The 26,162-nt window shown below is 55.5% G+C and overlaps 1 protein-coding gene across 14 annotated transcripts; it reads right to left on the bottom strand.

The window, feature by feature from the left end:
- Positions 1–210: 210 nt before the first annotated feature.
- MAP7D1 (MAP7 domain containing 1) lies at positions 211–21,252 on the bottom strand. Of its 14 annotated transcripts, none has more exons than XM_072974784.1 (18): positions 20,856–21,250; positions 8,975–9,325; positions 8,732–8,800; positions 8,000–8,163; positions 7,208–7,322; positions 5,670–5,780; positions 4,364–4,486; positions 4,104–4,267; positions 3,854–3,996; positions 2,984–3,312; positions 2,484–2,661; positions 2,259–2,397; positions 2,043–2,147; positions 1,717–1,770; positions 1,490–1,535; positions 1,299–1,395; positions 988–1,181; positions 211–802 (listed from the first exon to the last, which is right to left on the bottom strand). In XM_072974784.1, exons 1-18 carry the CDS (start codon positions 20,899–20,901, stop codon positions 792–794), a joined length of 2,439 nt encoding a protein of 812 aa, XP_072830885.1. In that variant the 5' UTR covers positions 20,902–21,250; the 3' UTR covers positions 211–791. The 14 variants fall into 14 exon arrangements, with proteins under 14 accessions (XP_072830885.1, XP_072830882.1, XP_072830886.1 ...); XM_072974781.1 differs by having other exon boundaries at positions 2,957–3,312; positions 20,856–21,249; XM_072974785.1 differs by having other exon boundaries at positions 1,490–1,532; positions 20,856–21,246.
- Positions 21,253–26,162: the final 4,910 nt, after the last annotated feature.

The raw sequence follows: 26,162 nt of genomic DNA on the forward strand, positions 1-26,162 counted from the left end.
CAGAGAGCCCGCCTGATACAGAACAGTGGTAACCACTTTTGTTAAATGATAAATGAACGAATTCATGACAGAATGGAAGACCACAGGCAGGACATCTAGCACTGGTACCAGGTAGGGATGGATATCCCCAGGCCCTGGCTCCTCAAGTTCTTAGAACTCAGGAGGCCCCCTGCTCCCAACCCCACCGCCAGCCACAAGGATAGACAGGACTGGCAGAATTATTCTCACTTTATTTCTGGAGAAATTTGATCAGATGCAATAACACTGATTCCAGGCAAGGGAGGGGGCATGGGTCCCCCTAAAGCAACCAGTATCCTGTAGCCCAAGGTGCCCCTCATCCCCAGACCTGGGTTCCCCCTCAGTTACAGTTAAATAGAGGGAGAAAGGTCTCCCTGGGGAGTCTTGGGAGGGTCCGCCTCCTGCACCCACCCCCTCCACACAAAGGAGCCTGAGCACGAGCTATTTACAGTATTCACATCCACTGTACCCCACCAAACCAAGGCAAATACTACAGGTGGCCCTTCCCCAAGGGAGGAGGCCAGAGAGGCTGTGAGTGTATGTGTGTATGGGGGGTGTCCGTGCGTGTGAGCACACGAATGCACTGAGGGGCAGGGTCTGGCTCCAGCCAAAGAGACATCAGTCTATAAGGTGCAGATTAAAAATAACAGAGAGACCCCAATCCCCAGGGGCCCTGGCCACTTCCAGCTTCGTTCTGTCTCTTTCTCTTCCAGACATCCTGGTAGGTGATGCAGAGGAGCCTTCATAGCTGTGCCTGGATCCAAGGCAACCCCTTAAAGGACTTCTGGGAAAAAAGCAGGAGGGGACACAGTCAGGGCAAACCATGCCCCAAGCCCAGATGGCTGGGGGTCTTCAGGGTAGAGCACGAGAAGGCCTCTGGCAGAACTTGAAGAGAGGGCAGGGCTGGGGAGGCCCAGGGAAAGGCTGCTGGAAGGGACAGGTAAGGGTCCAGGAGACACGGATCCCCACCTGTGACCTGTGGGGGTTGCACCACAGCTTTCTTGAGGAAGGCTTCAGCCTCTGCGAAGGGCAGGAGCGCCTCTGGTGTTCGGCCCAGACTCTTGTCCCCAGAGGGTCCCTTCGGGGAAAAGCCATTCTCCTGGTGTGCTGGAAGAGGCTGCAGGCCATTCACCAGGGACCCGGGTGACTCCTTGTTTGACAAACTGTGGATGCAGAATCCACTGCTGAGGTCCGTCCCACTGCAGGACAGCCCAGGCACCCCACAGCTCCAGCTTGACCCTGCCTCCCTGCTCAGGGTCCCTGGGATTGGGAGCTGGTACCTCCACTGAGGCTCCTGGGGGGCCAGCTCCTCTTTCTGCACAGCCTCCTTCTGCAGCCCTGAGGGCCGAGCCTCCACAGCTTTTGCAGGGTCTATCACTGGGAAGCAATGGCCCTTAGTGAGGGGCTGGTGAGAGGGTGAGGCTGAGGATAGGGGCAAAGGGGTTGGATACGAGGGGAACAGGGCCTTTACCTGGGCTGGAACTGTTGGCCTTTGCCTCCTTTCTGTCCTGCTTCTGCTTTCAAGAAGAAGAGGTGTCAGGCTCACAGGGATACCTGGCCCCGCCCCACTGAGATGCTGAATTCCTCTCGCCCCAGCCCGGACTCTGAGCACCTCTTTCTCCACCCTGGATGCCTTTCCCCAACCTCCTTTCCTCACCAGACCTCCACTCCCAACACGTCTCTTGGGGGAATCCTGACCTTGGTTTCAGCAGCTTCTGACTTCCGAGTCCTCTTCATGATCTCCTCCAGGCGCTGTTTGGAGGCCCCACACCAGTTAGGTCCAAGCCCCGCCCTGATCCTAAACCTCCCACCAGCCAGCCCCGGTCCTGGAGTCTCAGGGCCCTTTCAGCTCATACCAGCCTTTCCAGGTCAGGAACCAGATCTAGCCCCAGTTTCTGGTCCTGCCCTCTACAAGTCCAAGGCAAGGCCCACTCTCCGGCCCCGCTAGCCACTCCAGCCAGGAGCTGGCCCCGCCCACTCGCGCCAGGCCACGCCCACAAGACCCGGCCCGCTGCTGCGCATACCTTTTTGCGCTCTTGCCGCTCCTGCTCCTCCCTCTGGAAGTGCTTTTCCCGCTCCAGACGCTGCCGCTCCGCTTCTTCTCGGGACCGAGCTTCGGCCTCCTCTTTCTACCAAAGACCCCCGTGAGCTTTAGGCATTCGTCCTCCTGCCGTCCCTCCGGGCCAGCCCCCACCGCGGCCCGCCGCCAGGAGGCGCCCGCGCCCCGACCCACGGGGCACCTGCTTCTGCAACCGCTCCTGCTCCTCCTGCTCCGCCTGCGCCTTCTCTCGGGCCTCCTGCTCCTCCCGCCTCCGGGCCTCCGCCTCCCGCTCGGCCCGGGCCTCAGCCTCCCGAGCCAGCTGTTCTTCTCGCATTCGCCTGGGGGACAGAGGAAACTCAGGCTCATCCCCAGCTTCTTCTCCAGCCCCTATAAAGGCCCCCTCAGTCCCCGAGGGCGTGCTCACTTGTCCCTTTCTGCCTGCAGCCTCCGCTCCTGTTCCTCGCGCTCCCGCTGCTCCCGGGCCTGGCGCCGCTTCTCAGCCAGGAGTCGAGTGGCCTCTTCACGGTCTGTGGTGCCAGCCATGGGTTTGCTAGGGGTCACCGGAGGAGCGGGGGCTGGGGGTGAGGTCAAGACAGCAGTATCTGGAGTGGGATCCAGGGCCAGGAATCAGCACATCGGCACAGGCACCGCCATCTCCTTCACATGCCTCCGTGCTTCCTGGACCTCAGGGCGACCCAGGCAACCCACCCACCCAACTCCTGTCATCAACTAGTAGTGAGGTCTTTCTCTCTGGCCTGAGTTTTGGACCTGGACCTGCTGCAGGCAGAAGCCTCCCCTTCCTGTCTCCCAGCACCCAATCCCCAGGCATCTCTCGCGACCCACACCTCGGACCATCCTCCCACATACAGACAAAGCTGGCTTCTCTGCCCTGCCCACCTTTTGGCCTCCTCTCTCCGTTCCCACCTGCAGAGATCTCTGCTGTGGGCTGCTCCTTCTGGGGCTGGGCTGGGGTGGGTGAGGGCACAGGGGAGGGTGCTGGTGAGGCTGGGGCTGCAGGCTCCTTCTCATCGCTTGCTTTGCCCTTGCTCTGGTTCTTGTCCTCAGGCCCTGCCACATTAGGGCTCTCCTTTGCCTCATCCTTCCTCCGAACCCGCCCCTTTGGTGATGCAGTGGTGCCTCGGGGGGACGGTGGTTTGGGAGGCAGAGCATGACCTGGTCCTGGGCTGAGGCAGGGAGAGGCAGGCCTGTGCCAGGATGCAGAGGGAGAGGATGGCCGGGCCTTAGATTTGGGACTGAGAGAAAAGGGAAGAGTTAGACCTTGAGGGCACAGTGTCCACACACACACACACACACACACATACATACCCACTCTGAGCATGTCACTTCCTCAGGGAAGTGTCCTCCCCAGGCTAGGTCAGCATCCCCCTCCTTATATGCTCTCACAGAACCATATAATTCCCTCTTAGAGAATATATCCCAGTTTGTAATTACATATTCATTGGTGATTCTTTGATTAATGTCTACCTCCCCAATAGCCAGTAAGATTAATAAGAGCAAGAACTAGGCCTGGTTTGGCTCAGAGAAGTGCCCTCAGCATCCAGAACAGTACCTGGCAGGTCCAGCAGGTATCTGTTGAGTGCTTACAAATGCCAGGCACTGTTCTAGATGCTAGGATACTTCAGTGATCAAAACACTCCAAAAAAAAAAAAATCTGCCTTCAAGGATCTTTCATTCTAGAGGTGGGTGCCCGACACATTTATTTATGGATGGATGGATGGATGGATGGATGGATGGCCTGGCGATATGCAGGTCCCGCCCCACCTCCTGGCCCACCTGAGCTCAGCGTTGCCCGCGGAGACGCGTGGGCGCAGGGAGGCAGGCAGCGACTGGCGCTTCTTGAGGCTGCGCTCCCGGGCCAGGGCGCTCTTTTCCTTCTCATTTTCCCGTTCCTTGTCCTTCTTCTCCTTTTTCTGCACCTGGCGAGGAGGGGCAAGGAGAGCAGGGAGAAGGGGAGCAACAGTCAGCGGTGCCCGCGCTCCCCGGTCCCCCCACACGCGCGACCACTCACCGCGCGACCACTCACCGGCGAGGCCTCGGGCCGAAGGCGGGCCGGGGCGGGGCTACCCCCGGCGCTGGCCTTTCGGCGCTCCCCGCGCTCCCCGGTGGGGGCGCATCGGTGCCCGCTTCGGGGGGCGCTGCACGGAGTCAGGGGGCTGGCGGAGGCCGAGCGCGGGCACACCGGCACGGCTGCGGAGGGATGAGTGCGGTCGGGGCGCGGCACACTAGCGAGGCTGGCCCCTGCCCCGCCCCTCGTGAGGGCTCTCCCAGGGCCGCCGCCCCTACCCTGGTCCCGGCCGTTTCGGGGCAGGGTGACCGCACTGCGACTCCGCGCCAGGAAGGAGAGGGTGGGCGTCATCAGACGGTCCACGATGCTGCTCTCCCATGCGCTCAGCTGTAGGCTGCGATCTAGTGGGAGAATGCGAGGAGAAGCGGGTTACCCTGGAGCTGCAGCAGGCAGGCAGAGGCATCGGGACGTACCATTCCCATGCCAAGCCCAAGGACTCTTCCCCAATCACACTGGGGGCGCCACACTTGGTCCGCCCTGGGGTCGGACCTCCACTGCAGAACCAGGCAACAATACACTTCCCAGGGCAACGTTGTGCATGACTTGAGGGTCCCCGCCTAACACTCTCCACAGGTGAAAGGGTTCTGCACTGTGAGTTTAGAGAGGAACCACCCAGAGTTGGTGGCAGACTCAACTGCCCACTCCCTTGTCCCACTGTAGGACCCTGCTCCTCCTGCTCTCACAGGGTTGGCTTGGAGAGGCATGCCCCCATTGGATTTGGAGCAGAGAGGGTCCTTGTACTCTTTTGATTAGGGAGAGGCCCAGCTTTTGGGCATCCCATGCCAGGGAGAGACTGCTAGGGGGCCTGGCTGCCCTGGGCCACCCTACTCTGTCCCCTCAGCTGCTGGGTTATTTTTAAGTTTCAGTCAGGTGGGGTTGGTACAGCAGCTGATTTGGTTGCTAGGCAACAGAGCAACCAAATAAAAGCTGAAGAAACTTATAAATAACTCCTATCATGGCCCCTTCACATGAGAGCACTAGGGCAGGGTGGGAACACAAGGGCCATGCCACCCTGGTTGGCCACAACTCTGGAGCCAGCCAAGGCCCTGGCTGGGGCTCTGAAGGCAGAGAGGGCAGGACTGCATGGGTCCTCCAGCGTAGAGTCAGAATAAGAGGGCCCCTCTACATACAGCTCCCAGACTAGTCTGGTACTTGGGGGCAAGGCCACCTGCCTAAGGCTGGCCTAGGCCAGCTGGCTGTGGTTGGAGATGAGGCTGCCTGCCCATTCCCACCCTCCACCCCCACCCCCACCTGCTCTTGAGGCCCCAGCCAGGCTCTCTGCCTGCTGGGACACTGCCCTTTGTCTCTGCTCTCCCCTGCAGGGCACACCTCTGCCTGTTCTCAGGGCCCAGACCCAAATGCCGGCTCCCCCAAGGGGTGCAGAGCCCCAGGTGGGGTAGAGTGGGGAGGGAGACCTGGGGAATGTGAGGGCTCCTGAGACCTGGGGTTCTTGCTGAGCTCTGGAGGAGGCTTGGTGGGGGCTACAAGGAGCTCTGGAGGGAGGAGGGCTGGGCCTTCTCTTACTTCTACTGGGGGAGTTCCAGAGCGTGGCAGAGGACTTTGAGAGCCGCTTGTTGATTATAGAGTCCACGTGTTTGGGCAGGTTTACTGCCGACACGGAGCACCTGCTCCCACCTGGAGGGGAAAAGACACGGCATTAGGGCCGGGCCGGACGGGAGCAGTGGGGGCACTGAGGCCTTCCATGCAGGATGCTCCGCGGGCAGGGTGGGAGAGGGAGGAGTGGGCAGGCTAGGAAGGGGAGGAGGAGGCAGATGTAGCTCTGGGAGGGGATGGGTGGGTAGGTGACCAGAGAAAACCTGGACTGGGGGAGCCGACGGAAAGGGAACAGAGGGAGGAGATGGAGTAAAACTAGAGAAACTAAAGCCTTCTTGGCCAGGAAGTCATTCCCTAGGGCTGGGTGCTACAACCCCTCCTCCACAACCACCCGGTGTTGGCACTTGCTGACACTGCCCAGCCAAGGCACTAGGGCTACAACACCCACGCACTGCGACAAATGCAGAGATGTTCCTAAACGGAAGAAGCCACGGTCAAAGTCACTCACACAAATCCACGTTTTCACAGGGACACACAAAGACAAAGACATGCAGGCACGGGCATACAGTGAAAGGTACTTCCGCATGCTCACGAGTGTGCAGACATGCACAAATAACAGCAACAAAACCACTAACAGAAAAAGCATCAGACCCAGATGCACACAGGCACAAACACATCAAAGGAACTTAATTATGATATTTGCAACAGCTAACATTTGTTAGATGCTTACCATGTACCAGGCTCTGTGCTGGGCACCACACATATGTTACCTCACTTGATCCTCCCAAACATCTACCTACAACCCCGGAGGCAAGCAGTATTGTTATCCCCATTTTACAGATGAAGAAAGTGAGACAGTGAAAAGTCAGAAGTTACATCCATCACAAGTGCCAGAGCTGGATCCTGACCCAATTCTGTCTGACAGGCACCCTCACTGAGGTAAACACATCAAGGCAAATACATATCAAGACAAACACTGCGCAGATCCACGAGCACATACACCAAGATACACAATGAGAAATGCAGAATCTTGCCACTACATAAAGACATCCAAACACAGTGGTACATATATGCCAGCACAAAGTCAGACCAAAATCCGTGATGGCCCTACGTGAAGAAAACTTAGAGACAAAAATCTACCTTCCAAGACAGGTACATAAGAGGGTGATAGTTTCCTTTAAATATCCAGTGTCTGCAGGGCATGAAAGTGCTCGTTTATGTACTATCAACTAATAGTAACTGACAAGAGCTAAGAAAGCTAATCTGAAATAACAGAGGTTTGAAGAGCAAACCCAACGATGAGAATCCACATCTGACACGATTGTAGAAGTCCACGGGGAGGACTTGGTTTTACGGACTTGGGTTTACTCCAGAAGACACAAGTCACACAAAGCGAGGCATACCTGCTGCAGGGAGCTGCCAGCTCCTTGCGCTGAAGCTGCTCCCTTCCCCCACCTCTCAGGCCCCAGTCTCTCCCTCCCACCCAGCAGCACCTCTGGCCCACTCACTGGTCTTACGTCCTGGGGAGCTGTGGTGCAGGGCCCCTGCCCAGGACCAGCGCTGCTGCCGGATTTCAGCCCATGTCTTCTTTACTGACCGCTGGATGGCTGCTTCGTAGCGCTCCTGGCGGGGAGTGGGGAGAGGTAAGAGGTCTGGGCTCAGAATCATTCTTCTTACGTTGGAGAAAGGCCCCTCTCTCTCCTGTGACAATGCCTCCCTCACCCTAGAAGGTTTTCCTGACTCATGGCAGGTAACCAGGGTTATAAGTCCTTGCTATGATTACAGACAGTTTGCAACAAGTCCCTTTCAATTTGTCTTGGGGAGCTTTTCACTGTTCTTGACTCATTTCCTGATTGTATGAGCTGTTTCTCAGGATGGGGTGGGACTCTCCGTGCCTGGGACTACCAGGCGGGCTACTGGCACCAGGAAGGTCCTGACCCTGGGCCTGGGTTTGCTTTCAAGCTGAGGCCCGGGACAGGGACAGGCCCCCTTTTCCTTCATTTCTTCATGGTGCTCAAGCCTAGGCTCCCCTGGCTAGGTGCTCACTCACACAGACCTATCTCTGCACACACCCCTCAACACATACACATGGGGCACACACACCCATACGTGTACTGAGAGCACACGGTTACAGGTGCCCATGCTGGCATGTACAGAATCAAACATGTCTGCAGAGATGCTCAGATGTACTGCCCCAGGAACACAAGCGCAGACGGGACCAGAGGTGTGTGCAAACACTGAGCCAGTGGGCAGATGTGTGCACACGTATGCACACAGATCAGAAATCAGCACCAACACACCTTGTTTTTCTCGAGCTTCTGCCGCTGCCGCTCCTCCAGGGCTGCCCGGCGTTGCTCGGCTTTGAGCCGCTGCTCCTCCAGCCGCCGCCGGCGCTCCTGGAGCTGCTTCTCCCGCAGCGCCTTGGCCTTCTCCTCCTTCTCCAGCCACACTGCCTTCTTGGCCGCTGTGGGGAAAGGGGCCCCAGAGGGTGTGATAGGTCCGGCAGCACCGGGCCCAACAAGCATCTCCTCCAAGTGGCCTTGCCTGTTCCTCTGGCCCTGGGAAGGTCTTCTTCCTGCCTGCTTGGTGGGGAGATGCCCCTACTCTCAGACTCCCCCCTCAAACTGAAGGGCGTCCCAAAGACAGGCTCAGGCCCAAAAGGAGGCCTATTTCTCCCCCATTGGCCTCCTGGTCTCCGGGGGCTGAAGGAGAAATGGAGTCTTTAGTGCCAGATCCCTGTCTGATTTGGGGGCCTGCTGTAAAGATTTCCATGTACTGTGATTGAGAGCATGAAATGTGGGGTGAGGTGAGGCTTCTGGGTCTGGATCTCAGCTACTCCACTAGCTGTATGGCTAAGGCAAATGATTTTATCTTTCTGAGCCTCTGTTTCCCCATCTTCAAAGTGGGTAGAGGGTTAAGCAGGATAACGCAGTACTGCTCTCAGCACCGTGCACATGATGAATGTTCCAGAGGCGTTCAGGTTGTCAGTGGGATGTTGGTGTTGAAGATGCTGCTGCTTCCCAAACACTCACCCAGGTACTTGGCCCGCTCTTCCCGCCGCTCCTTTGCCAGCTTGTGTCTCTCTCCTGCCTTCTTTACATCTTAATAGAAGGAACGAGAACAGAGGGAGGTCAAGAGGCTTCCCCCAAAAGGGGAGCCTCCCCCAGGCCTCATCACCATGCCTTTATCCCATCTCCTCCAGGGCAAAGGAGACTCCTTCTGGTGGCATCATCCAGGGCCGGCTCTGAGCCCAGGACTAGGGACATCACACGTACCTTGCTTGGTGGGAGGGCTGTCGGAAGCTGGCACTGCTGTTGGGGATGGCTGACTGCTCCTCCGAGGAGGCCTGGCATCCCGTGGGCCTGTGGCTGGAGGGGTGGGTCCCCTGATCTTCACTTCTGAGAAAGGGGACTCCTCCTGCTGGGAGGCTGGCCTGGGTCCTACCAGCTCTGGGGGGCTCTCTGGTTCCAGTGGGAGCTGCTTAGGGCTAGTGGCATTCTTCATGGCAGGAGGGGTGTCTGGGGGAGTGTCGGGCACCAGGGCTGACATCGGTAGTGGTGGCGGTGGCGGGAAGGGGTCACCTTCTGGAGAAGGTCTTGGCTCTGGAGGGGTCCTGGCTGCCACAGCTGGAAGACCAACACAAGAGAGGAGAGAAAGTCAGACAGAACCCCTGTGCTGTCCGTTCTGCAGGTAGCTCTCTCCCTGGTCCAGCTGCCATTCATTCATTCATACGTGTTTATCGCGTTCCTTCTGTGTGTCAGGCCCTGTTCCAGATGCCCACAAGATAATGGTGAGAAAATGGCCACAGTCCCTGCCTCTGTGGAGCCCACACTCCAGCAGGGCAGACAAACAGATAGCTCGGTAATCACAGTACAGAATAAGCACCATGTCCACGGGAGCACAGCGGAGACGGTTAACCTGTATTTGGGGGGCTTCCTGCAGAAAGAAAGCCAAGCTGAGATCCAGCATGAGCTGGAGTTGGCAAACCAAGGAAGAGAAGGTTCTGGCTAAGAAAAGACTGTTTACAAAGGGGCAGAAGGGAGCAGGGTGTATCGGAAAAACTGAGAAGTCTGTAGTAGTTATTAGCGCACCAAATGGTAATGACTGGTTTCCATGTCTTCCTCCCTCACCTTTCCCTTTTACCTGGGGTCACAGTGCCCAACCCAAGGCCTGGTGCTCTGGGGGTGACCGTGCTGGGCACATGGGACTGGCCAGGAAGAAGGACATAGCATGCACACTGTGGAATGCCCACGTGGAATCCCCAACAGGGTGGGCAACCATCCACTTTGTCATCCTTCTTTCCCAAACACCCTCAGACTTCTTCTTTTAAGACATTAATATATCAGGGTCCCTGTAAAAGATACCAAAGTGCCAAGGAAAGGAGCCATGTGATTTGGTGTATACATGTCCATGCACACATGTGAGCACGAGGACACTATGGGGCACCTGCAAGGGAGGCTGAGGAGTCAGCCAGATGAGGGCCCGATTCTGACTTCACCACGCCAAGGCAGGAAGAGGGCGCCTGTTCCCCGGCAGGTAGCCTTGGGCAAGCCACTCACCCTCTCTAAGCCTCAGTTTTCACATCGGTACAAATGGGGACAATGAGCCTAAGCCAGTAAGAATGTCAATGAAGTGCCGGGAACAATGCATGTGCCAGCAAACAACACTTCCCTCTCTTCCTGTGGGTCTTAAGAAGCTGCCAAGAGAAGCCTCTGTGCGCTGAGCCCTGGTGCCATCTGCTGCCGCCCCCGAGGGGACCAGTGGGGACACAGCCGCTGACCTGGGCTTAGGGAGCAGGGCCAGAGTCCATGGAAAGGTCCATCTAAGGAAGCATTTTTCGCTCTCACCAGGTGCCTCCACCATAGTGGGTCCTCTGCTCTGGGAACCCTGACCCTGTCAGGAAGTGACAAGCTCCCCATCCCCGTGGGTGGCAATGCATGTGCAGGGAGAGGACGCCCCCAGTGAGTTGGCTTTGGGACTCTGGGGACCTTTTTCAGGGAGATGGTGTCCAGTGGTCAAGTGTGGGCTCTGAAGGCAGACTATTTGAATATTTGGTCTTCCCACTAACTCTGTGACCTTGGGCTAGTTACAGGCCCTCTCTGTGCCACAGCTCCTCTTCTATGAAATGCAGACAGTACTTACTTCTCAGGATTGTGATGAGAGTTAGTGATAACAATATCACTGACATTTATACATTTCTCGAGTGCTTATGTTGAAAGCATTTTACACATACTAGTTTTAATCCTTATGACAATACTTTAGAATGAGGCACTATAAATATCTCTCTCAGATAGAGGAGGAAGGTAAAACAACAAGAGGTTAAATAAAGTAATTTGAGGTCACTCAGCTGGTAAGTGAAAGAGCCTGGACTTGAACCCAGCATTGGTCACCAGAGCCCAAGTTCTTACCCCTCACACCCTCATGCCTCTGTGTAAGGCAGGATGAGGTAAAACACGTTATGCAATGAAATTATCTGAGGCTCACACTATTTCCCCCTCATCCCTTTCCTTCCAGCTTTCTGGGCTACAGGCAAGAGCCCCAGCGAAGGCCCTGTCTCTCCAGTGGTCCCTCCAACTCTGCCAGCCCCGAGGTTCAGGACAGTCCATCCAGCTCTCCCCAAACCAGCTCCAGAAGTCTGCCTGGTCACAGCGAGTCTACTTCCTAGCCACCTGCAAACTCCTTTCCAATTCCAGCTGGCAAGAAAACTAGTGGCAACCATTTAGTGAGTGCTTACTACATACCAGGACCTGAGCTGGGCCCTTTGTATCCCCATCCTGCAACTTCATGTGAGCTCTGAGAGGCAGAGATTCTTATCCTCATTTGACAGATGAGACAAAGTTTACTCCACTAAGTAATTTGCCCAGGGTCATAAAACTAGTACACGCAGAGGCAGGGTTTGAACCCAGAACTGTCTGGGGCCAAAAGGCCTGCATGTGTCAATACAAAGCTTGAAGGCTGAGGGTGAGGCCTGCTGATTGCCATTCTCCTAGCACCTGTGTGTGCTACAGGTGTTGCAAGGAAAACCAGTAGGCGGGTGTTTGTCTAGGCCTAGGCAAATGACACCCACCAGGCAACATGGTGAATTGCCAACCAGCTCCCGACTAGCCTGTGAAGGGAGCCTGGGAGGAAGCAGAGGGATGAGGCCTGGAAGGACCTGCACCCGGGCATCCGATGCAGAGGCGTAGAAAGGTCTTAGGCTTCAGAGTCAGGCACAGGCCTGAGTGGGGAACCCCGGCTCTGCTGTGGGGCCTTGGGCAGGCCCTGGACCTGTCTGAGCCCCAGTTTTCTCACTGAGTTGTCGGGACCTATGGTGAGTAGGTACATGCCCTCTGGCTCCTGGCAGCAGCTCAGGAAGCAGCAGCTGCCGGGAAGAATTGGTCCACTTCTCCCCGTCTCTGCCACAAAAGCCTACTTGGGTCAGGCCTTCACCCCCGCTGCTTCATGACACTGCTCTTCCCAAGGTCACCAATGACCTCCACGCTGCCAAAGCAGCAGCCATTTCCCAGTCCTTGTCCTGCTAACCCATCCGCCCCATGCGTTATGGTTGATCCCTCAGCGCTCCTTGAATATTTTTTTCACTTGGCTTTGACACACTCTCCCGGTTTTCCTTCAGCTTGCTGGCTGTGACTTCTCAGGCTTCTTAGCTGGTCCCTCCTTACTTCCCAGCCTCTCAGCCCTGGAGCGCTCCAGGGCTCAGTGGAAGACTTCATCTCTTTTCTGTCTACACATACTCCCTTGGTGATCTCATCCAGACTCATGGCTTTAAATACCATCGCCCTGCTGATGACAACCAAATTTGTATCTCCAGCCTAGACTCTCCCTTGAGTGCCAGTTTCGCTCACGCAACTCCCAACTTAACACCCCTGGATGTCTAACTGACGCCCCAAATTTAACATCCCAAACTGAGCCCCTGATCTCTTCCCCCACCCCAAACCCTGCTCCTCCTCCAGTTTTCCCCAGCTCAGTCAGTGAAAACCCAGTCCTTCCAGTTTCTCAGGCCAAAAATCTTGGAGTCATTTTAGAATATTTTCTTATCTCATTTTTCACATCTCATCTCTCAGTAAGTCTTTTTGGCTCTACATGCAAAATATATTCTGAATCCAATCACTTCTTACTATCTCCACTTCTATCATCTTGGTCCAGCCACTATGATCTCCCATAAAGGGCTCCCTACTGCCATTCTTTGTTCCCCTTTAGTCTTTTCTGAACACAGCAGCAGAATGATTCCGTGCAAGAATAAATCAGATCAAGTCACTCTTCTGACAAAATCTTCCAAAGACGCCCCACTTAATAAGGAGGAAAAACCAAAGGCATCACAATGGCCTCCGAGGCCCTTCAGGATCCTTGCTCTCCAGCCCTTTATCTCTTGGTCCTCCTCTCCTCCTCCTCTTCTACCCCTGCTCCATCTCTTGCGGCCCCTCTTCCTTATTTGTGCCAGGCACGCTCCTGCCTCAGGGCTGCCCTGGCTGAGAATTCTCTGTCCCAGATCCTGCATGTCTCACTCCCTCACCTCCTCCAGGTCTTTACCTGAATGTCACTTCTCAGTCGAGCCTTATCAGTGACCCCCCTGTTTAAAACTACAAATTGCAGCTGACGTTCCCCCCACCTTTCCAACCATGTATATTTTTTTCTTTCCAACTCTATCTTTCCCAGTAAGCATTAGCAGCATTTTAACAGTCTCCCACAGCCAGGAGCTAATTCTCCATGAGGGTACACGTTTTTGTCCACTTTGTTGGCTGTTCTCTCAGGCCGACAGAGCCTGGCACAGAGGTGTTCCACGACTATTTGTTGAATGAATACAAGCCATGAACTCCACCCTGGTAGATACCATCAGCATCTCTCTTCCCTGGATGACGGTAAAGTCCTCCCACTGCCCTCTCCGCACCCATTCTCACTCTGCTATTCATGGAGCAGCCAAAGTAATTGTTTCCAAATGCAAATCTGATCCTGATACTCTTCCCCACTTGACACTTCACAGTGACTTCTCATTGTTCTGAAGAGAAAGACAAAATTCCCGAACCCAAGCTGCAAGTCTGGTGTAGTCTGAAGTCCCTGACTCCCTCCCCTACACCTCTTGAAGTCCCTCCTCTGCTGCCCTGCTCCCCACTGGTTCTCTGTCCTCCAGCCACACTGACCTTTTAATTCTGACCACCATGCATGTGCCCTCTGCCATGAGGCCTTTGCACTGCTCTTTCCCCCCCTTCTTTTATTTAACTTTCATTTACCCTTCAGATCTTAGCTTAGCCATCACTTCCTCCGGGAAGCCTTCCCTGGCCTCTCTAATCAGGATAAATTCCTTCATTATATATAGTCATGGCTTCATGTGTCCCTTGTTTGGAGCACTGTGAGTGTTATAATTTTAAACTTACTTGAGTGGTTCTTTTGTGATTGTCAGCCTCCCCCAGACTGAAAAAGCCCTATAAGGGCCGGGCCATGCCTGCTCTGTTCACCGCTGCGTCACCAGCAGCTACCACGGTACCCAGTACCTGGGGACAGTGATGAAATGCTGCTGAATGAGAATAAAGGGCAGTACTGGGAAGCCACCCTAGCCTAAAGCAGGTGCACAGAGAAGGAGATTTTTACTCTAATAATGAGTAAATCCATGTGGCAATTTATTGCAAAGGGATGAACTCCTGAAGGGAAGCAAAACAACTCCATCTCAGCTGAGTTTGGGCAGCTTCCTGGACTCAGGTGGAAGTTAATAAAAGTAATAATGAGTGTTTACTCCAGCAGTTCAACAGGAAAAAGGCTTCTCAAGAGGCAAATAGCACGTTTGGAACTCTTCTTTTGGCCTTGTGGACTATTGACCCTGAATACAAATATTTTCCTCAGAATTATGCCAACCCTGATGAAATGCCATTGGGGCAGTGTTCTTTGGAACAAACTATGTACAGCCAAATTATTTCCTTGGTTAACTATCTACACGGTATGGTTAAATCCATATTTGATTACTCCCATTTTCGATCATCAAGTATGCTCCTTCAGCCACTTCATTTTATTTTTGTCTGTGTCAAATTGTAAGATTTTATTTTGCTATATTGGTATCTACCAGAAGTATTTGTTAAGAACTGGATAAGAGACAGATAGTTTGTATTCATTTCTTGGCGCAAAAAGCATGAGCAGGGCAGAGGTGCAGGAGCTGGCTGTAGGGGCAGTAAGTCCTCTTCCCAAGAGCTCCAAGAGGGACTGCAGGAAGACTAGGGCCAAGCCTCTGGGAGGGCCCGTCCCATGTCTCAGGGTGCTTACTCCCCATCTCCACCCTCTGGGAGCTGGCAGTCCTTCCCTCTCAGCCCTCCCTCCTCCCACATCGACAACTGGTCCTGGGCCAGAACTCATCTCACAGTACTGATAACTCAGTCTGCCTTTTCTGCCTGCCTGCTGCCCCTGCCCTTGGCAGTGTGAGAGCTGGTGGAGAAAAGGGACTGGGTCTTGATCCTTCTTGCAACCCAGAGCCTTATACAGGAGCTGCCCAGTACAGGGTAGGAGCTCTCTGTCTGTTTAATGGACACCTGAATGGATGGATGGATGGATGGATGGATGGCCTGTGGATAACATCATAAAATCCCAAGCTGCTCCAAAGCCTAGCCTTCTAACCGTAAATGTCTTCACCATATCAGAGCCTTGTGTGTGCCCTGCCAGCTCCTAAGCCCACGAAGGGAAACAAAACTAATTTATTGAAGCCCCATAGTACACCAGGCACTTTGCCCTTATCTTATCTAGTTCTTATACAGCCCCAAAAGGAAAATGCCATGGAGCGCCCATTCCTCAGGTGAAAACACTCACTCAGACAAGTTGAGTGAACTGCTTACATCAGCGTTAGAGGTAGGATTGGGCCCAAGGCCGTCTGATGACAAAGCCCTTACTTATGTCACACTGTTTCTGGTGGGTGTCACATCACCCCTCCCCAAGGCTCCTGCCTGTTCCCTGAAAAAGGAAGTGATTCAGTGGTTCCCACAGGGAGGTTTCCCCCATGAAGGTGAAGGGTACAGGTGGGGCGGGCAGGCACTGAGCTCAGAGGGCAGGAATGTGGGGAAGGCCGGCTCCTGCCCAGGCTGGCCACCGGGAGGCAAGAAGTGGGACATCTGAGCAGGGGTGGGGGCGAGCGGCCCTCCTCCAGGAGGCAGAGCAAGGGAGTGCCCAGAGGAGGGGGCGCCCAGACAGCAGCCCCGGGCGGGGAGCATGGGGAGGGAGAGGTCAGCACTTCTAGCCAGACAGCACTGGATCAGACAAATGAAGACAGGGAGGCTGACAGAGGGATGAAGACACACACACAGACACAGAGTACACACTGCAGAGAGACAAGCAGACGACATGGACAGAGTCCGCACAATGGCGAAAGACAAGACATTCTTTTCTCTCTCTTGTCTCCTGTCTGCGAGAAGCCAACTTACTGGGATTCAGAAATCTATACACACACACAGGGAGGCAGGCCCCCACTCCGAGACACAGACGAAACTTCAGAGATCCGTACAACACTCGGAGACATCATGTCCCAGGATATGTACACAGCCTCATCCAGGTCACTTGGGCCCTGCCTCTCTAGGCACTCCTTTACCCGGGGCCCAGGGAAAGCCCAGTTAACAGCAGCAACAGCTAATGCTGTGTCTGGCACAGCTAAACACCTCAACACTTCAGTCCTTTCCATCGTCACCACAATCCTGTGGGGTAGACATTATTAGTGCATTTGACAAATGAGAAAATAGATTAACACTTGCTGAACTCACACAGCCAGTGAATAGCAAAGCTGGGTCTGACAGTCTGTACCTTCACTCTGCCACCCAAAGAGGGCAGCCTCTTGGGTTTCCTCTCCTGTAGAGATCTGGGCTGGGAGATGCCTGATTGTTGGGCCAGGACAGAGGGGACCCTTAGGGGGCGGCATTACTCCCCGCCTGGACAGAGCTGAACTAGCTGTGAAAGGGAATGAGCTGGGAGAAGGGCAGCCCACTCCAGCGGTCCTCAGAAGCTGGGCCACAGGCCCTTCGCAGCAGGGGGCTGGAGCTGGGCCATGGGCCTCTGTGGGTGATAAAGCTGGGATCCCATCTGAGACTGCAGATCTGAGGAGCCCTCTGGCTGGGGTGGCGGCCATTGTTCCCAGCCTCCAATCAGGAGCACCCACTTCCTGTTATTTTAGGCGGCAGGAAATGACCCCATCCCGCAGCCGGGGCCCTCCCTCAGCCCCAGCACGGCTGCCCACGCTGGGGCCTAGACGCTGAGGGCAGAGGCCTAGCCTTAGGCCAAGGCCTGAGAATGGCCCACTGGCTGAACTATCACCACTGCCTCATTCTAAGGCCACTTTCTGGTCCTACTTTCTCAAATTCCAACCTGGCAGGAGGCACAGGGGACCCTGGACTCCGCTGCCTCTACCTCTGCTTGCCAGAGAAAAGATCACACGGTCCTTGAGACCAAGATGTCCACAGAAGACTTATCACACAAGGAAAGTGGACTAGACTCTGTCACCAGCTGGCTTGGCCATGGTAATTCAGCATAGAGGTTTGGTGCATAGGCTTTAGAGTCATATGGACCTGGGTTCAAATCCTGCCTCTGCCAATACCTAGCTGTGTGACTTTAGGCAAGTGACTTCCCTCTCTGAGCCTCATCTATAAAATAAGGATAACACTAGTTCCTACTCAGGATAGTTCTGAGAATCAAATGAAAGTGCACCTGACATGCTAAGCACTGTGCCTGGCACAGACATGGTACTTAATAAGTAGGAGTGGGAGATAAGTAGGCTCACTGGGAGGTCTATTCTTGACCCATACTTTCTCTTACATCTGGTGAGGAGCACCAGATACCAGGTTCTCTAACTCCTATGATGTTCTCTGCTCCCCTGGGGCAGAGCTGCAGCTGAGAAGTGATGGAGATGCTGAAGGCTGTGCCCCGGGGTACCAGGCAGAGCTGCCACCGCCAACAAAGCTGCATTATCTGGGCCTGGCAAGGCCCAGTGGGGACCCAAGGACATGGTTCCCAACTGCTTGTGGCCAGACTCCCAGCCTTGGTCAGATCTGAGACCTGGCCCGACCGCCCTCAAGTGCCGCCACCCCAGCCTGGGCCCTGCTTTCAGCTCCTTCCCTCTCCCTCTGCTCTGCACCACCACCAGCTGATGCCCATCCTGAAGGGGGTGGGGTGGTAAACTGGCCTAGTGCCCCTTCCTCCTCATTTGCATATGCGTGATTGCACATTAGGGGCTCATTAGAGGCCTCATTATTGGGCCCACCAGCCCTGGGAGGGACAGAAGCTGTCGATGGGAGCTGCTAGCCAGGCTGGCTGCTGAATGTAGAAACGCAGCCCATCTTCTCCTCATCCATTCCGGCCCAGATGCCTCCTCTGTGAAGCCGTCCTCAAGGAAAGCCCACCCACCCTGTATCACCATTACACCAGGGCTTCTGGGCAGTGAACAAATCTGCTTCCCTGACTAGGCCAGGAGCTTCCCGAGGGTAGTGACTCTGATTCATTCTCTGTTGTCCGCACAGCCAGCACTGAGCTGGCACACGGCAGGCATGGGTGTCGGTGCACTGGATGGCTGCACCCCACTCCAGGGACAGGGGCCCTCTGTCCCCTACACACATATACCCCAGCTTGTGTCTGTCTAGAACCCACCTTCCCCTTGCTCTCTGGCCTACATTCACCTCCTGAAGTTCTAATTAGTCACACCTCGTCCTCCGACCTCTGAAGGAATTAAAAATAACAACAAAAATAAAAGCATTTACAGAGCATTAACTATGTACCAGGGCCTCTCCTAAGTGTTTTATGTGTTCCTCTAATTTAATGATCCCAATGTATCTATAAGATAATTTCCAGCATTATTCTCATTTCATAGATGGGAAAATTTAAGACTTAAGCAACTTACCTAAGGCTAACGAGTAGTTAAGTTATGAAGGGGAGACTTAAACTGTTTGATTCCAGACTCTACACTCTTAAGCAAACTGACTCGCAATTCCTAACCCCGCCTCCCCCATATTTCATACCTCCCTGCTGGCACCAGTTCCGATGAGCAGAACCACAATAATGGTAATAACACTGTATTGCGGGCGTCTGTGTGCCAGGTTCCTTTAGGTCCAGCATCTCTAACCCTCACATTAACCCCACAAGGTTGAGAATACTACCTCCATTTTCCAGGGGCATAAACAGTGGCTGGAGGAGGTAAGTCACTTACTCCAGTCGACACTTGTCCCTACTCCATGTTGCCTCCTGTTAATGCTCAGTGTGCAAAAGGAACTCAGAGAGGACAAAGATCACATCATATGCACTCCGTGTCTCAGACCCATGCCTCAGACTCTCACAGGGCACAGGGAGTGGGCACCATCTTTACTGCCTGGAAGCCCTTGGCTCATAGGGGCCCTTGTCACCTTCAACCTTTCACTGTGTAGGGACCAGCCACCATCCTGACCCAGGTAATCATGTAACTCCATCTAGGCCCCTGTGTATAGAAGAGGCTTCCCAATCCAGGACCTTGTATGCTGGACCCACTCAGGCCCCTCAATACAGCCAAGCATTCCACCCATGCCCTCATGTTCAGTCCAGATATCTCAACCAAATGCCCTTCTTATAAGATAGCCATCCACTCTAGCCCTCCTCTATGGCCCAATAATCACTCCCATTCAGGCCCCAATGTACACACCAGCGCCAGGGACCCTCGATGCAGAGGGCCAGCAAGCAGATGGAAGGGACCCAGGCTAGGCTCCCCGGGTGTCCCCTCTCAGGCTCAGCAGACAGACCCAAGTGCCATTGTTCCAGCACAGTCTACAAACCTCCTGAACCACACCAGTCCGTAGCCTCCCCTCTGCATCCTTCAGCTCCCACAGGGTCCCCTCGAAGCACCCCCACTGGCATGGGGAGGAGCCCACTCACAGCCAAGCAGCTCCACCTTGTCCTTGTCCTGGGCTCTCCGCACCCACAGACACTGTTTCATCCTGGGCCCACGCCCCAGGGCGCAGGGAGGTGATTAGGATTAGGCTCGAGGACTCTATGGAGGTGTGGGGTTGGGGCCGCCTCCCCCTGAGTCAGTGAGAACAGAACCTGGGTCCTCAGTAATCATGCTGTTCCCTCCTTTTCCAGGAAGAAAGAGAAAGATAAATCCCTCCCTCCAACCCCAGGCCCAACCAGAAACCTGTCACCACCCCCTCATCAGCTGCTCCCGGATCCGAACGGGATTTGCAGAAGCCCTGGGCACTGGTGGTTGGTGGGGTGAGGGGAGGGGAGGGAAGATGGTCGGGGGCTCGGAGTGTGAGTGTGAGTGTGTGTGCGCGCGCGCAGCAGGAGTAGGTATCTAAAGCTGCAGGCTGAGGAATGATGTGGCAGGTCCCTGGAGTGCCGGCCTCGAGCCTTCACTTCATTCTCCAGGGAAAGATTCGGGCCCAAAGAGGCTGCGCTGGAGGGCGGCAGGATAGACAGATTTACTTCTGTCCCCTTCCTCCCCAAATCGGACTGGGTGGGCTCCAGAACAGGCCAGGCTGCAGGGGAATCGGCCCACTCCCCAGCTCCCGCCCTCGCCCCAAACAATGCCGCCTCCCCCTCCCCCTCGCCTTTATCCGGCGGGTTACTTGGCAGCCGCCGCTAGAGACCTCCCCCTCCCCTCCCCTCCCCTCCCCTCCCCTCCCCTCCCCTCCCGACCGGCCCGCAGCAGCAACAGGCCCTTTGCGCGGCAGCTGGAGGGATGGGGTGGGGGCGAGGTCTGGGCTAGGGCCTGGGCGTGGGGGCGCCAGGGCCTAGGCTTCGGTATGCAAGGCTTCAGGCCTAAGAATCTGGACCCCCAACACACATTCAGGCTGGAGTCACATGTGCCCACCAGGGATGGGAAGGGGGACAGACATCCCAGCTCAGTAGAAGAGGATGTTCAGGGCCTGGGATGGATCGGAAAGGAGGGTAGGGGCAGGGAAACCGAGGTGGCACTGGGCTGGGGCGGAAGGGTCACCAACAACTCCTCAGCGAGGTTCCCGGGGACCCCGCCGCCCAGGGCGTCCCAGAGCCTGGGGTGGGGGAGGGGGCAGCTGTCAGAAGATGCGTCGATGGCCCAGAGCCGCCGCAGCCTTTATTTTTAAACTTCCAAGTGGTCAGAGGGCGCCGCGGGGGAGGGGTCCCCGCCGAGCGGGCCGGCCTCATCCTCCGACTTTCCAACGCCCCTCGATCCCCCTCCCTCCCATCCCGCCTACGACATACCTGGGGGTGCGCCGGCACCCGGCTCCGAACGTGAGCCGCTCTCCATGGCTGCGGCGTCAGTGAGGGGTCTTAGGGTCTCAGCGGCGACGGCGGCGGCGGCCAGCGGCCAGGATAGGGGTCCCGCGGCGCATCACGCCCGGCCGGCCCGGCGGGCAACGATTCGGAGTCGGAGGGAGCTCCGGGGAAGGTCGAGGCTGGCTGGGCTGGTGGTCTGCGGGCTCGGAGTCGCCGGCCGCCCAGTGACTATCGGCTCCGGCCGCGATCCTGCTCCCTGCCCGGCGCCGGCCCAGTCCCGGTCGCGGCCCAACCCTATTGTACCGCCCGGGCTGGGCCTGGCCTCTCCGCTGGCGCGTACCAAGTGCGACGCGGGGAGGGCCGCCCCTGCAGCGCCCGGGACCCAGCCGCCGCGCGCCTCCCCCCGCCCGCCCTGCCCCCGCCCTGGGGCGCGAGCCTCGAGCCTGGGGACGCCTCTCCCGCGGCCTCAGCGGAGGGGACGTCACGAGTTCCGAAGGACGCCTGTCGAGCTGCCTCCCCCTGTGGCCGCGTTTTGGTACGCGCCGCAGCGCGAGGCGACTATGTAGGGAGCGCTCTGGTGACTCACCCGCCGCTAGAACTGGGGGCAGTAGGGGAGAGATGGGATGGGAGCCCCCTCAGTCCCACCCGAAAGCCTGGGAGCTCCGGCTCTGGGGCCTTGGCGGCAGCTTCAAATCTGTATTCCCTCCCAAACCCACCTCAAACAAAATCCACCCCAGGGGACATCGGGAGACCTGAAGGAAGGTCACAAGAGACCCCTAAAAGGGCTAGACTTTCTCTCCTCTGGTGATGGCTGGGATGGGGAGAGGCCCAGGAGCCTTGCTGCCGCCCTTCCTCCAGCATCCTGCAGTTGGTGTCTTCCCTGCTCCTCTAGGGTAATTACAGGCCTGCACCACCGATTTACCCAAGTCTCTAATCTGCTGGGCCTCTCCGGGCTCCAAACTGGGTGGTCCTGGCCCTGAACCTCCCCCAGCCCCATCAGAAAATCTCCCAGGAAGGATTTTCTCCCCTGTGTTCTACCCAAGGAGGGAGTGAGTTCTTCTGACTCCTCTCCCCCAGATAATCCTGCTTCCCAGCCCAGGGGAGAGGATCCCCCAAGCCCCTTGTTAGTGCCAGCTGAGGTGTGGCCTCAAGCCAAGTCAGGCCCAGCCTGGCCAGAGAGCGGGGCGCTTGCTGGGAAGGTGGATCGATGATGATGGTGGTGCTGCAGGGATTGACAGAGGGGAGGAAGGAGGAGGCGCAGCTGGGCCCTGCCTACCCCATCCCTGCCCTTTGTCCTGACCTCCAGAAGGTCACTTGTCTAGTTTTCCATTGCCCAGAGATTAGGCCCAGTGATATGCTGTCCTCTTGCCCCCCTTTCCCGCCAATGTCTTCTTCCTTTGAGCAGCTCCAGAGAGCAGCCATTTCAAGGGAGAGGGTGGGAAACAAAAGAGTCTGGGTCTCAGGCAACCTGGGAGCAGACTGTCCTGGGACGAGTGAGTGGCTAAGGGCCTGAACCCTCTTGCGAGGGCTAGGGAGAGAACAGTACTTTCTCCAGCCCAAAAACATTAGAAAAGGATGATGATAGACGGCCTGAAACTGGAGCTGGTAATCTTAAGCTACTGTCTTAACTTTTCTGAAACCTAGTTTGCTCACCAATAAAATTAGGAAAATAATAATACCATGGAGTGTCATGGGGTTGTTGTAAAGGTTAAATAAGCCATCCTAGGTGAAATGCTTAGCACAGAGCCTGGCATATAAGAAGTGCTTAATAAATAAGTAATGATGATGATGATGGGCCTTCAAAAGGAAAAGCAGGTTAGGATGAGGAGCAGATGCTCCATCTTTGTTGTTAGCCATCCCATCTGCAGGGCGAGAATGATGGAGTCCAGAACTGTCCTTTGTGAGGTCAGAGGCCTCAGGGCCTGCATCTTCCAGAGCTGAACAGGCCCACCCTTAGCCAGAGAGTGACAAGACTCAGTGTTGATGAAATGAACCCAACAGGGGAGAGCTGTCTGAGATAGTTCTTCCACACTCCCACCGGAGATCCTGGGGATACTGCAGGGAGAAAGACATACAGGAAGTGGGAGGAGGGTATAGCTCAACTGGGTAGAGCACATGTTTAGCACACACAAGATCCTGGGTTCAATCCCCAGTACCTCCTCTAAAAATAAATAAGTAAGTAAACCTAATGACCTCTCCCCTCCTTAAAAAAAAAAGACACATAGGTGGGAATAGTGAGGTACCCTCCTTGGCTAGAGCTCAGGGATAGTGGAGGGGGAAATGGTAGCTAAAGATGAAAAGATAGGCCAGGGATAGCCTATGTAGGAGGACTGGAATGCCAGTTGGCACCAAGATCTACATAATGTAGCTCTTGGGGAGCTGTTGAAGGTTTTTCAAAAGGGGAAGGGTGAGCAGTGCTTTAGAACTGGAAATCCTCCATTGTGTCTAATAATCTAAGATGGACTTTGGGAAGCTCCCTGCAAAGAGGCAGTGTATGGTGTTAGCCTGCTAGGTGGTTCTCAGCCAGAGGCAGTTTGACTCCCCAGGAACATTTGGCAATGTTTAGAGGCATTTGTGGTTGTCACAACCAGGGGCGTTATTGGCACCTAGTACTTAGAGACCAGGGATGTTGTTTAACATCTGCAATACACAAGAGCAGTCTTGCCCCCAGAACAGAAATCATCAACCCGAAATGTCAGTGGTGCCAAGGTTGAGGAACCTTTCCCTAGTCTGAGGGTAGAGGCTCCTGCACCTCCTCCCAAGATGCTAGAGGTGGGGACATCTGGGAGTTAGGCAACTTGACAGACAGTTCTGGCCAGCCTCAGAAGGCTTCCTGCACGCCTGATGGATCCACAGGGAGTCCTGGGAGGATGACTGAAGGGGAGCTAGGAGAGCACCAGTGTCCTGTGATTGATGCAGTCAGAGTGGACAGATGGAGTGGGATCCTCTTCATTTACCTCCTAACTGACCAGGATCCCTGGTGGATCCCAGACCTTGGCAACTGACAGCGTTTAGAGTTGGTGTCTCTGAGTTTAGGGCTGGGTGACAGTGCTTCATGTGGCCCCTTAAATATTAGACATCCCAGAGAAGGAGCAAGTGGGGCACTTGCAACATCGGGGGCTGAGGCCCCAAGAGGATGCCCTGCCCTCTTTGGTAAGGGGCTGGGAACGCTGTCGCCTCTCCTGTGCCTTCCCTAGTGCCCAGGGCAGTCCCCTCCCCCTCCACGGAAACAGGCTTGAATGAGCCGTTAGTCTCACCATGAGGCTGGGCTGGGGCTAGGAGGCAGGTCACTGAATGAGAATCAGAAATATGTCCCCTTCCTGATCCCCCTAGGGGGAGAGCAGGAGCGAGAGCATTTACAACCTCCTAGGTTTGGTGGGGCAGGGTCCAGGATGAACCTGACAGAGAGGTGAAGGAAATCACCAGGAGATTTGACAAAGAGATATGAATTTGGACCAAGGCCCTGGAGACTGTCTCCACACCCACAAAGTAGGAAGTGGGAGGGGCCTCATAGTGGGGGCAGCTGAGAGAACAGATACCAGATTCTCACTCCCACCCTACCCACAGGACGCCGCAGCAGGAAGGGGTCTCTAACCTAGACTGCTCTCCTGGGGAGCCATAGCCTCCAGGGCTGACTCCCTGTGGCTGGGAGTAGGGAATGCCCTCAAAAGTGGTGTTGACACCAGCTGAATTAAGGCCTCCCCCCTCCCAGCTCTTACAGAGAAATAACTGAGAGGGATTGGAAGGGAAGGAACTCAGATCCAGGGTCAACCCTTTGGGTTCTTGGGAGGGGGGGGTCCTTGTCTAGATCCCTGTTAGGGATGAGATTCTGTCCTTGCTGTGTTCTTTTCCAGGGAGGAGAAGAGGGTGCCTGGTGTTCTTAAGCATCCTGGCCTTGAGGGGTGGTGGAGAGGGACTGGGATTTGGGAATGAGAGCTCTTGGAGCAGTCATCTAAGTAGCCAGGAGGAAACCCTATAGATCAGCCTGAGATGGACCTCACCTCCACCCTTAATTCAGGACTGGTGACTCTGCAAGGAGGAGTTCCAAAGAAAAAGACGCCAAAAGGAGGAATCACAGAGAGAGGAAGAATCTCAGAGGTTGTGAGACCAGTAGGGAAAGGCTCCACCTCCTGTCTCTCCAGAACTGTCCTGCCTGACAGCAGGCTGGGTGGGGTCGGGCGGCTGGCCGTGACTGTGACTCAGGTTTCTGTGGGCAGCCAAGGGCAGCCGGCAGGGAGGGGCCCAGACCGACAGACAGGCCAGCCAACTGCAGCTTTCACCTCAGCTGTCCTTTCTCCGGGGAATGCAGGAGGTTCTTCTATAGCTTTGGCTAGCCCACCCCTGCCCCCAACCCGCCCTCATGTTCCTTCCCAGAACCCTCAGCCAAGGCACTGACACAGGAGGGAGAGCCAAAGGTCACCGCCTCTAGGGAGGCCCCAGAATGTCTATGCCATAGGGAGAAGAGTATAACGATCGGTCCTGCACCTCGAAGGAGAGACTGGGGGAATCTGGGGTACTGGCTTTCAGGCTGAGTAGCCTGGGCCCCCCAGCCTTCCCCATCCAGGCTGGCTCACGCCTGAGCAGGCTGGTTGTCATGGTGAAGGTGAGGGGCTAGAATGCAGCTGCTGCAGAGTCAGGCTACCAGGCCTAAGTGAGGAGAGGGTGCTCAGGGATTCCCATCCCAGCCCTCTCAGAACTGACCGGCCAGGAAGGGATGATTGGAGCTGAAACCAAAGAGCTATGATTGGGGACTATAAGACTTCCCCTTGGTGATGAGTGAGGGTGTGGCCAGCACATTCCCCTAGTGTTTCTGGGGCCTGTGTTTTTAGAGAGTGGCTGGAAGAAAGGGAATGCACATTTACTTTGTGCCAAGTGCTCTGCATACATGTCTCACCAATCTTCACAACAATTGAGAGAGATCCAGCAACTTGCCTAAAATGGCAAAGCTGGGACTAAACCCCAGGACTGGCTGCTACCAACGCCCAGGAGCTTTCTTTTCTGGGAACCAGGCTATGTAGTTGTTCTAGGAGAGAGATGGGGAGAAAGTGACCTGAACTTTATGTATCAGACTGGATTATTTCATCAGGAGGCCACAGTGGTAGGATGCAGCTGCTGGCTACGTTTGCGGTTTGGGGACAGATGGCAGTTTGAAGAGAAAGGCACTAGAGAAATGTTTGGCACATCGTAGGTTGTTGTTAAATATTTTTGTAAAAGAAGCTAGATCTGTGTATGAGCCATAGCAGGTTTTCAGGGACATCCTGGGAGCTTCTGGGTCTGAACTGCAAAAGCGGA

This window comes from Vicugna pacos, chromosome 13 (assembly GCF_048564905.1).
Source record: "Vicugna pacos chromosome 13, VicPac4, whole genome shotgun sequence".
In the NCBI taxonomy this organism is placed as follows: domain Eukaryota; kingdom Metazoa; phylum Chordata; class Mammalia; order Artiodactyla; family Camelidae; genus Vicugna; species Vicugna pacos.